The following is a 12,159-nucleotide window of genomic DNA, read 5'->3' on the forward strand; positions in this document are numbered from 1 at the left end:
TAGGTAAGTTCGCACATTTTTCTTCACATAATACAACCCACGGTCAAAATATTCTTCTCAGGGATACCTTTCATACTGATGATAACCTGTACAATCTAAAGATCGTTCATTACTTTTCAGAAGTTAGAAATTTTTGAATGCTGATGCGTAACGTGCGCCACTGCTTGGGCTTGCCCTTTCAGACACCGTCTATTAGCGTACGCTATCAACACAACAATACAATGTGACCGTGTATCACAAAACAAAACAAAAAAAGTCGCATCCCTTGATTCTATATGACTAAAAAAGACGGAATGGGTCAACTGGTTCAATCTTGAGTTTATGATTATTTTCTGAAAGAACTATTCTTCCACATTATTTTTTTCGTCTAGGATCATAACATGAATTAGAAAGTGTGTTTTTAGCAATTTTTCAACAACTCTTTTTTTTTGGGGGGGGGGGGGAGAGTAGAATGATCAGGTGTGTCTTAGGGCCCCTTTTCATTTCGTTAAATCATTTGCACACTCTTCACTATCAAGTCTAATAACTTTTGAAAGGATATTTCTACTGCTTTGAAAGTTGTTATTTATTATGAATAAAATGAGTTAATAGAACATGCTCAAATTCCAGCTTAATCTGATAATCCCTTCATTGTTGCTACGGTGGTTTACATCCTGTGTTATGTCCCTTTCATCGCTCATCTAGCTTAGTAAAGAATAAGCGCTTGAAAAGACCCTGCACTTCAGAGTCTTTTTTCTCAGTTCACACTTTTCCAGAGTGTGTACTTTCTTTTCAGTTCTAAGGTAAGTTAATGGAGTCCATTTGAATTGCGTTATACATCATTTTAAAGCTTTTAAAGGCTGCCTTTTACTAGAAATTCTTGTTTGGCGACTTTTTGTCGGTTTTGTGATGCAGGATCACATAATGACACTACTAAACAAACTACACCGGTATCTCCTTTAACCATTAGGCCTACTGATCAAGTACTTATTGCCTTTAGTCAAATAAGAATATCTGACACTTAAAAAGTGAATAAGTTGCGTTTCTTTCTCCCTCTCCTTCTCTGTCCATCTTCTAACCAGCTTGCATTGGGGGTAATTTCTGACTATGGTTGCCTTTTCTGCAATGACGATTGAAAGCCAGATCCTATCACATAACAGCAGCCATCACGTACACATTGGGAATTATTATAGTTGTTTATTGACTAAAGAGAAATCGATCTCATTCTGACTCGGATTCAGATTCCTCTGGGGTCTTCAGAATACTGGGGTCCGGAGTCAAAGTCTCTCCAGTCATCATCTCACAAATACTCTTCGGCAGCACCCCATGGTATGGAATTTTGTTCTGGAGGACAGCCCTCGATGCTATTTCTTTTAAGGATAGCATATTGGTCGTAGGACTAAGCAAGTCACTCAGCACCTTGAAGTCTTCATCATTGGGATTTCCATCAACGATTCCACATTCCATCAAATAGGCAAACATTTCCCCAGGAGTTCCGCCGAACAAATCATTCTCCATGTTCACAGGGCAGCCATGACGGACCATGATCTTCGCCAAGTCAACAAGGAAAGACTGGTCGCGCTTAGGTTCTGTGAAAAGTGTATGCACAAATATATGAAATATCGAATCGTATTTTTGGTCTTTGTATGTAAGGTCATCGTACCACAGCAGCTTGCACATCACACGCTTTACACGATTCAATGATGTTCCACGAAACATGTTATCAAGAAATGCTGAAAACAGTTTGTCCATGATTTCGAATGTAACTGAGCCTGATTTGTACTTGCCTTGGTCTAACGAAGAGCATGCAGCTCGAACTACAGTCAAAACCTTCTCTGCTGTCTTGATAAGGGACTCAATGAGGTCAAGCTCAGAAAAAAAATATGCAAAGTCAAAGAGCAATACTCCAAATATTTGAATCAGCTCTGGACCATGCTCAACTAGGGATGAATTGCTGACATGTTGAATGACATCTCGATATTCGTTAACAATCTCGCACCCCTGAGATACAACCTTGGTGTCCAGTTTATCCTTTGTCCCAAAGAAAGGAGATATCCCGTCCATCACAGTCCCCAGCACTGCTTTAGAGTGTGATTCACAGGACAACAAATACTTGAATATATTGTAACCTCTTGAGGCATCATCTTGTTGCATACACTGACATGCAAACCTTGCCAAGTGCTGGAAGAAATATTCCCCCTTAGCCCCTTCAGGTATGATTCTATGTCCGATAAGTAACCACTGAACTTTCATGGCACGCTTGTCATCTTTGATAGCTTTAAAATCAGCAAGTGAATATTTTTTAGTGCATTGAAAAATGACTTCAAGCTCGTGATCATCTCCACTCTCAGGAACATGGCAGCGCTGGGAAATGACCTTGCATAATGTTTCATAAGCTTCGCAGTGCCCCCCAGCCATGTATTGCGAGAAACCAAGCATTTCCAAATATTTGATCTTATCTGTCTCTGATATTTCACTGTGACTGCACTGCGGAGACATCAGGAAATCCCCCATGGAAACAAAGCCAAACAGCGCTGCTACATAAAGAGGAGTCAGTCCTGCTCTGTTATCTCTGTAGATAACACCATGCTGCAGAAGTGTCTGCACAATTTTAATTTTGTTGTCTCTGGCAATATCCAATGAAAATGGGATATAGCCAGTTGGATTCTTGCAGCTTGCATGTAAAAGTGTGTCACCACTCTTTGGAGAGGAGAAATGTGGGTTGGCACCCCTCTCCAAAAGAAACCTGACAATGTCTTCCTGTCCATTTTCACAAGCTATCATCAGAGCAGTCCTTCCATCATCAGCCGTGGCATCTATGCCACCCTCATCGGTGTGACTGGCCAAATACTTCTGGATGCCCTCAGCACACTCAAGGCCCATTAGTGTATCGTCTGCCATTGCCTGTGCCAAAGAAGGCATCCTGATTTCCTCTTCTGTAACACTCGATGAACTTGCAAGGGATTTCATGACAAGTGGCATAAGTAATTACTGCTTTACAGTTAGCCGTGTCCGTCAAAGCTGTAAGATACAATTCAAACACAAAGAATTCGCCAATTACATTCTGCTCTTAAGAAATTTTTTGATATAAATATTTACACAGATAATGACTGCAGACTTCATTTCTAACAAATGTGAATAACTCTAGTGAGTAGTGAACATTTCATGCATATCCTGTGCCATTTTACATGCAATGATGACAAATATCATGTTACATTCTGCAAGTAAGTGATGAGTGCCCAAGACATTAACAAAGATAATGACTGCAAAAAAAAAATATTTCTACGAAATAATATTGTTATTTTAGTAAACAGTGAATATTAATCATATATATAGAATTAAATAAAACTTATTCGCTGACGGCTTAAGTTGACGTTATCTTGAGAAACTCACATACATTCAAATGTTTATTTATGACATAATATAAAAAACCTGCACAACGTATAACGTTACGACATTTGTCTGAGTTCGCATTTTTGTTCTTTAGTGATGTCATTCATGATGTTTTTATTTACACATTACATGCAGTACGATTTAAGTGACCCATGTATTACACGCAATTATTTTATTTCAATGCATATAAACTCCTTGGAGGAATGAGCTTAAAAAAAAAAAAAAAATGGCGAAAATGTACGCGTACAATTTTCTCTTTTTGGAAAAAGGCACACATTCAAAGTATGTTTTTACTCAGATATTTCAAAGAAACAGTTTGGAAAAAAACTATCCCAACGTTCAACGGCGTAAATCCGTACTGAGGAGTGGGGGGATGGTCACCATCACCACGCTTACAAAGCCCATAACCGGACCGGCGCAGCCTTGGGGAAGGGGGGGGGGGGGGGGGGGGAGAAGCTTCTCTCCCCCCCCCCCCCACACGCACACTTTACAGGGATCGGATGTCCCACTCTTTTGCATGAAATATAAAGTGGGAGGAAAGTGGCAGCAAAAATATGAAGACTTTTTGTTCTTGTTGTTGCTTTTTTTTTTTTGCTTGTCAGATGACTTCCGGCGGAAAATCAGACCTTAAAAGTATGAAGACATTTTTTGTTTTTGAAATATCTGTGTGAGAGAGCGGAGCGACCGGGTTAACGGGGGGGGGGAGGGTGTGTATGGGGGGGGGGGTGTCCCTCTCCCACACGAGGAAGATTTTGCATTTTCAGACCTGAAATTCAGCGATCTGGTGCACACTTCTGGTGAAATTTTTGTTTGTTTTTTCTTTAAAAAAAAACCAATAGAAAATGAAATATTCACAATATATTATTGAATGACAAAATCGTGGTATTTCAGCTCTTGCTCCGCCTGTGCGACATCACTGCGAAGGCCTACTAAATAGTGGGGCCTATCACCGGCGTAGACAAGATTTGATCTTGGGAGAGCGGTTATAAGATCGTGAGGGAGCGAAGCAAGCGAGGGGGGGGGGGAGGGTATGGTAGGGGGGTTTCTCCCTCCCACGGTGAAATCTTTTTACATTGAAAATTTTGACATTTTACAGTCCAAAAACTGCCGTTTGTAGCTATATTCTTCGCTTTGGAAATTAAGGGGGGGGGGGCACACCGTGCGCAACCTACTGCTGTCAATCACTGCATGGCAGCAGCATCAGGAGAATGGCATAGCGATTAAATGCGAGCGAGCGGAGCGAGCGAGCTTGAAAATTTTGACATAAAGCTTTTACATGCCAAAAACTGCCGTTTGTAGCTATACTTCTTCGCTTTGGAAATCAAGGGGGCCGCACCGGGCGCAACTGTTGTCCATCACTGGCAGCAACATCAGGAGAATGGTATAGCGATTAAATGCGAGCGAGCGAAGCGAGCGAGCTTGAAAATGTTGACATTTTACAGTCCAAAAACTGCCGTTTGTGGCTGTATTTTTTTTGCTTTGGAAATTAAGGGGGGCGCACCGTGTGCAACTGCTGGCAATTACTGGCAGCAACATCAGGAGAATGGCATATAACAATTAAATGCGAGCGAGTGAAGCGAGCGAGCTTGAAAATTTTGACATTTTACAGTCCCAAAACTGCCGCTTTTGGCTGTATTTTTTCGCTTTGGAAATTAAGGGGGGTGCACCGGGTGCAACTACTGGCAGTTACTGGCAGCAACATCAGGGGAATGGCATAACGATTGAATACGAGCGGGCGAAGCGAGTGAGCTTGAAAATTTTGACTTTTTACAGTCCCAAAACTGTCGTTTGTAGCTATATTTTTCGCTTTGGAAATTAAAGGGGGGGGGGCGCACCGGGCACAACTGCTGGCAATTACTGGCAGCATGCAACATCAGGAGAATGGCATAAAGATTAAATGAAAGCGAGCGAGTTTGAAAATTTTGACATTTTACAGTCCCCAAACTGTCGTTTGTGGCTGTATTTTTTTCGCTTTGGAAATCAAGGGGGGGGGGGGGGACAACACCGGGCGCAATTGCCGGCAATTACTGGCAGTAACATCAGGAGAATGGCATAACGATTAAATGCGAGCGAGCGAAGCGAGTGAGCTTGAAAATTTTGATATTTTACAGTCCCAAAAACTGTCCTTTGTGGCTGTATTTTTTCGCTTTGGAAATTAAGGGGGCGCATCGGGCGAAAACTACTGGCAATTACTAGCAGCAACATCAGGAGAATGGCATAATGATTAAATGCGAGCGAGCGAAGCGAGCGAGCTTGAAAATTTTGACATTTTACAGTCCCCCAAACTGTCGTTTGTGGCTGGTATTTTTTCGCTTTAGAAATTAAGGAGGCGCACCGGGCGAAAACTACTGGCAATTACTAGCAGCAACATCAGGAGAATGGCATATAACAATTAAATGCGAGCGAGCGAAGGGAGCGAGCTTGAAAATTTTGACATTTTACAGTCCCCAAACTGCCGTTTGTAGCTATATTTTTCGCTTTGGAAATTAAGGGGGGCGAATCGGGCGAAAGCTGCTGGCAATTACTAGCTGCGACATCAGGAGAATGGCATATAACAATTAAATGCGAGCGAGCGAAGGGAGCGAGCTTGAAAATTTTGACATTTTACAGTCCAAAAACTGCCGTTTGTAGTTTGTAGCTATATTTTTCGCTTTGGAAATTAAGGGGCCGGGGCGCACCGGGCGCAACTGCTGCCATTCACAGGCAGCAGCATCAGGAGAATGGCATAGCGATTAAATGCGAGCGAGCGGAGCGAGCGAGCTTTAAAATTTTGACATTTTACACTCCAAACACTGCCGTTTGTAGCTATATTTTTCGCTTTTGTTTGTCCCACTTTTACGGGGGAACCATCCCCCCCCCCCCCCCCCATCGACGCCTCTGCATAGTTATGAGGGTGATTTTGTTAAGTGAAAGATCTGCTGCACACTCTTTGATAAATTAGGGAAATATACGTCAATCTCAAAAGTGTACATGCAAAGTCTATCGAAAGGGATCCTGTATAGCGGAGCTTTTGCATGTTTATGATTGCAATACAACGATCTGGTGCATAGTTCTGGCGATATTTGGACAATTTTCCATTTAGAAAGTTCGAGATTTGTCCTCATCTCGGGAATTGCTTGGGGGATAAACCATGATTTGTCTGCCTAAACACTCAGGCCGTAGGGGCGGGGCAAATGCCCCTTTGCTCCCCCCCCCCCCCCCCAGATAGATTCGACGCCCCTGATCTTCCCTGGGTAGGCCTATGTTCACCAGTCACTGTCGTTTCTCAGGAATGATTCAGGAAATGGAGGGGGTTCAATTATGGCGATATAGTTTTTGTTATTGTTTGTTTGTTTGTTTGTTTGTTTTCCTACATATCTTGCAGATGGTCCCCAGTTACTCGCGTCATAGCATGTTTACATTATAGGCCTATACTATTTGACGTTGTCAACGTCTGAGCCATACCTTACAGTGTATGTCGATGTTACTTTCTTCGCGAGCGAGCGAAGCGAGCGAGCGCTTGAGAAAATTATGTATACATTTTCCTACAAGATAGACTACTGTTCAGCTCTGTTACCTGTCTGAAGGCCGGCGTACAAACGTCATGCAATATGCCAAAATTGATACAATCACATTTCTGCTTCCTCCATTTTTTTTTCTCCAAAATTCAGGGGGGATGATTGTACAGGCCATCCCCCCCTCCTCCATTTCAGGGGGGGATATATCCCCCCCCCATCCCCCCGGGATTTACGCCCATGGCTCAAACACCTCCCTTTTGCCCAAGGGAGGTGTTTGAACACCCAAAACACCCCACTCGCTACGCCCTTGTACTATAGTGGTAGTTCCGGTATCGACACTGCACGGGCACGGCCTGGCCTGGCTAACTTACCCTCATTCGTATTCGTTCTCGCTTTATACACAGCTGCTCTCCTGGGTGTTTTTTTTTTTTTTTTCCTGAGATAATCTATGTCCAGCTCCAAGCTGGATGTTTGGTACCGCAGATGACTTCAGCATTCGCTTCTTTTTTTTTTAAATTCCAAACTGGTGGGAATGCTTCCCACTTTCGACGAAATCGTCTTCCTTGAAAGTCATCAAATGGGCACGCAAATCACACTGGTCTCCGATCGATGGCACACTCCACTTTGCTCTATCAATTGAACTTTTGCAGTCCACATTCGGCGAACGTTTTCGTCATTTGGGAATTGATGCAAACTAACACCATTTTTTGTGGTGTTGCTGCATCCTGCAACAACACATCGCTGTGGCATTTTCGCTAAATATCCGAAAACAACTCAAGAAACGGAAAGTGTCAACAGTCGAAACATACGTAAACATACGAGATGACCGACTGGGATCAAGCGTCGGTCTTCTGGTTGTGAGGTCACAGGTCACATGATCGAGAGAATCCGATATCGCATATTTTTAGGGGCGGGGCGTAGCATCGGGTAAAGTGTCAGAGTCACAGAGCGAAGAGTTCTGTGGTCAGAACATGGAAAATGAAAAATTCATCTAAAAAAATATGGATACAATTTTTAACCGAACTTTCCCATTTTTGATATCTATATGACCCATATTTTCATTGGAAAGGCCATTGCTATCTGTTCATTTACAATATTATTCATTATAATGTATCGTAGTGTACCGGTTCATTGTTTTTTGCATTATCTTATATTGTTGGATGGAAATAAAGCGATATTGGCGTGGTGCGTTTTCACCGTAGCGTTTCGCCGGAAAATGATAAACAATTGAAAAATACGGTAAAATTCACGAGAAATTGCTTCTCTTGTTGTTGTTATTTTTTTTTTAGATAAAAGGATATACACTGTATCATACGCTTTGGATATTCCCTTTGCCGTCTAGAATAAAGACTAAGCGCTGTGGACATCATAACCTTTGGATATTCCCTTCGCTGCCTCGAATAAAGACTAAGCGCACCGCGTTTACAACAGAACACCTGTGAACATACCGCAGAACTGTATTTTACAGCTCTGTGGAACATACAGAGGACAGTGCTCTTCTTTGTATAGCGGTTAGTTTCGATTCAGAAGTATAGGGATATAACAACGAAACCAAATTGGTTGAAAATTCATTTATTATGACTAAGCTACTCATTTGGAAATGCTATCATAGCTTGATAAGCATATCTATGCCCGACAAACAAAATGACACCAAAAAGGTTTTGCCACCTCAAATGGTACCAATATCTGGCCTGGCCCATGGACTATTTGATCCCATGTCTCATGCTGCCACTCAGTAATATTTGAAGTATGTGCTAAACTGGAGCTGCCTCACAGATAAGAAGACAATTGATTCATGTGCCATTGTATCATGACTCGTCACTCTCAAAGGAAGATATGTCTTTATGATGGTAATTGCTTTTCGCCGTCCCTTCTTAGAAAACAAGCGGCACATTAATAGTACAGGCAGTCAGGGCTTTGGAAAGGGCTCTCGAAAGGCTATGGAAAGGGCTGGCTATCGAAAGGGCTATCGAAAGCCGTTTAAACAGGGTAAAGTTGATAAACGCAGCCGACGAAAGCAAGCGGCACATTAATAGTACAGGGAGTGGACAGGGCTTTCGAAAGGGCTATGGAAAGGGCTTTCGAAAGAGCTATGGAAAGGGCTATCGAAAGGGCTATCGAAAGGGCTTTCGAAAGTCATTTAAACAGGGGAAAGTTGATAAACGCAGCCATGGAGACAGGACAGTTATTAAGAGACGTTACATTAATATTTCACCTTGACGAAAATAAACACGGCGCCCTCATCGTCATTTGCCACCACACACTACATCCAACGGCGTAAATCCGTACTGAGGAGTGGGGGGGGGGGGGGGGATGGTCACCATCACCACGATTACAAGCCCATAACCGGACCGGGGGGGGGGGGGAAGAAGCTTGGTGCCCCCCCCCCCCCACACACACACACACTTTACAGGGACCGGATGTCCCACTCTTTTGCATGAAATATAAAGTGGGAGGAAAGTGGCAGCAAAAATATGAAGACTTTTTGTTCTTGTTGCTTTTTTTTTTTTTTTTTTGCTTGTCAGATGACTTTCGGCGGAAAATCAGACCTTAAAAGTATGAAGACATTTTTTTTTTTTGTTTTTTAAATATCTGTGAGAGGGAGCGGAGCGACCGAACGGGGGGAGGGTGTGTAGGGGGGGGGTATCCCTCTCCCACACGAGGAAGATTTTGCATTTTCAGACCTGAAATTCAGCAATCTGGTGCACACTTTTGGTGAAAATTTTATTTTCTTTTCTTAAAAGAAAAATAAGAAAATGAAATATTCACAATATATTATTGAAAGACTTAAATCGTGGTATTTCAGCTCTTGTTCCGCCTGTGCGACATCACTGTGAAGGCCTACTAAATAATGGGGCCTATCACTGGCGTAGACAGGATTGACCTATAGGAGGAGCGGTTATGTGAGGAGCGAAGCAAACGGGGGGGGGGGGGTATAAATCTTTTTGTATTGAAAATTTTGACATTTTACAGTCCAAAAACTGCCGTTTGTAGCTATATTTTCGCTTTGGAAATTAAGGGGGGCACATCGGTGCAACTGCTGTCAATCACTGGCAGCAACATCAGGAGAATGACTGCTATTTGATAGCGATTAAATGCGAGCGAGCTTGAAAATTTTGACATTCTACAGTCTAAAAACTGCTATACTTGTCGCTATACTTTTTCGCTTTGGAAATTAAGGGGGGCCGCGCCGGGCGCAACTGCTGTCAATCACTGGCAGCAACATCAGGAGAATGGCATAGCGGTCAAATGCGAGCGAGCGGAGCGAGCGAGCATGAAAGTTTTGACATTAATACAGTCCAAAGACTGCCGTTTGTGGCTGTATTTTTTCGCTTTGGAAATTAAGGGGGACACACCGGGCAAAACTGCCGGCAATTACTGGCAGCAACATCAGGAGAATAGCATAACGAATAAATGCGAGCGAGCGAAGCGAGTGAGCTTGAAAATTTTGATATTTTACAGTCCCCCAAACTGTCCTTTGTTGCTGTATTTTTTCGCTTGGGAAATAAAGGGGGCGCACCGGGCGAAAACTGCTGGCAATTACTGGCAGCAACATCAGGAGAATGGCATAATGATTAAATGCGAGCGAGCGAAGCGAGCGAGCTTCAAAATTTTGACATTTTACAGTTCAAAAACTACCGTTCGTAGTTATATTTTTCGCTTTGGAAATTAAGGGGGACCGCACCGGGCGCAACTGCTGTCAATCACTGGCAGCAACATCAGGAGAATGGCATAACGATTAAATGCGAGCGAGCGGAGCGAGCAAGCTTGAAAATTCTGACATTTTAGAGTCTAAAAACTGCCGTTTGTAGCTATACTTTTTCGCTTTGAAAATTAAGGGGAGCCGCACCGGGCGCAACTGCTGGCAATCAATGGCAGCAACATCAGGAGAATGGCAAGGCGGTTAAATGCGAGCGAGCGGAGCGAGCGAGCTTGAAAATTTTGACATTTCACAGTCCAAAGACTGCCGTTTGTGGCTGTATTATTTCACTTAGGAAATAAAGGGTGCGCACCGGGCGAAATCTGCTGGCAATTACTGGCAGCAACATCAGGAGAATGGCATAATGATTAAATGCGAGCGAGCGAAGCGAGCGAGCTTCAAAATTTTCACATTTTACAGTCCCAAAACTACCGTTCGTAGCTATATTTTTCGCTTTGGAAATTAAGGGGGGGGGGCGCACCGGGCGGAACTGCTGTCAATCACTGGCAGCAACATCAGGAGAATGGCATAGCAATTAAATGCGAGCGAGCGGAGCGAGCGAGCTTGAAAATTCTGACATTTTAGAGTTTAAAAACTGCCGTTTGTAGCTATACCTTTTCGCTTTGAAAATTAAGGGGAGCCGCACCGGACGCAACTGCTGGCAATCACTGGCAGCAACATCAGGAGAATGGCATAATGATTAAATGCGAGCGAGCGAAGCGAGCGAGCTTCAAAATTTTCACATTTTACGGTCCCAAAACTACCGTTCGTAGCTATATTTTTCGCTTTGGAAATTAAGGGGGGGGGGCGCACCGGGCGCAACTGCTGTCAATTACTGGCAGCAACATCAGGAGAATGGCATAATGATTGAATGCGAGCGAGCTTCAAAATTTTCACATTTTACAGTCCCAAAACTGCCGTTCGTAGCTATATTTTTCGCTTTGGAAATTGAGGGGGGGGGGGGGCGCACCGGCGAAAACTGCTGTCAGTCACTGGCAGCAACATCAGGAGTATGCCATTATGGTTGAATGCGAGCGAACGGAGCGAGCGAGCTTTAAAATTTTGATGTTTTACACTCCAAAAACTGCCGTTTGTAGCTATATTTTTCGCTTTTGTTTGTCCCACTTTTATGGGAGAACCATCCCCCCCCCCCCGATCGACGCCTCTGCATATGAGGGTGCTTTTGTTATGTGAAAGATCTGCTGCACACTCTTTGATGAATTAGGGATATATACGTCAATGTCAGAAGTGTACAAAGTTTATCGAAGGGGATCCTGTATAGCGGAGCTTTTGCATGCTTATGATTGCAATACAACGATCTGGTGCATAGTTCTGGGGATATTTGGACAATTTTCCATTAAGAAAGTTCGAGATTTGTCCTCATCAAATGATTTGTCTGCCTAAACACTTCTAAAGGGGCGGGGCAGATGCCCCTTTGCCCCCCCCCCCCCCCGACATAGATTTGACGCCCCTGATCTTCCCTGGGAATGCCCATAGATGTATCCTGACTGAGTAATCAGTCACTGTCGTTTCTCAGGAATGATTCAGGAAATGGAGGGGTTCAATTATGACGATATAGTTTTTGTTATT

At 43.3% G+C, this 12,159-nt stretch overlaps 1 protein-coding gene across 1 annotated transcript in view; it reads right to left on the reverse strand.

The window, feature by feature from the left end:
* LOC140234021 (uncharacterized) overlaps nt 1-12,159 on the reverse strand; it is a 21,780-nt gene continuing 9,621 nt past the window's right edge. Inside the window, exon 2 of the mRNA XM_072314104.1 lies at nt 1-3,000. Within this exon, the coding sequence (XP_072170205.1) occupies nt 1,201-2,961 (1,761 nt within the window). The 5' untranslated portion in view covers nt 2,962-3,000 and the 3' untranslated portion in view covers nt 1-1,200. The remainder of the gene's footprint in view (nt 3,001-12,159) is intronic.

Source organism: Diadema setosum, chromosome 10 (assembly GCF_964275005.1).
Source record: "Diadema setosum chromosome 10, eeDiaSeto1, whole genome shotgun sequence".
Classification (NCBI taxonomy): Eukaryota; Metazoa; Echinodermata; class Echinoidea; order Diadematoida; family Diadematidae; genus Diadema; species Diadema setosum.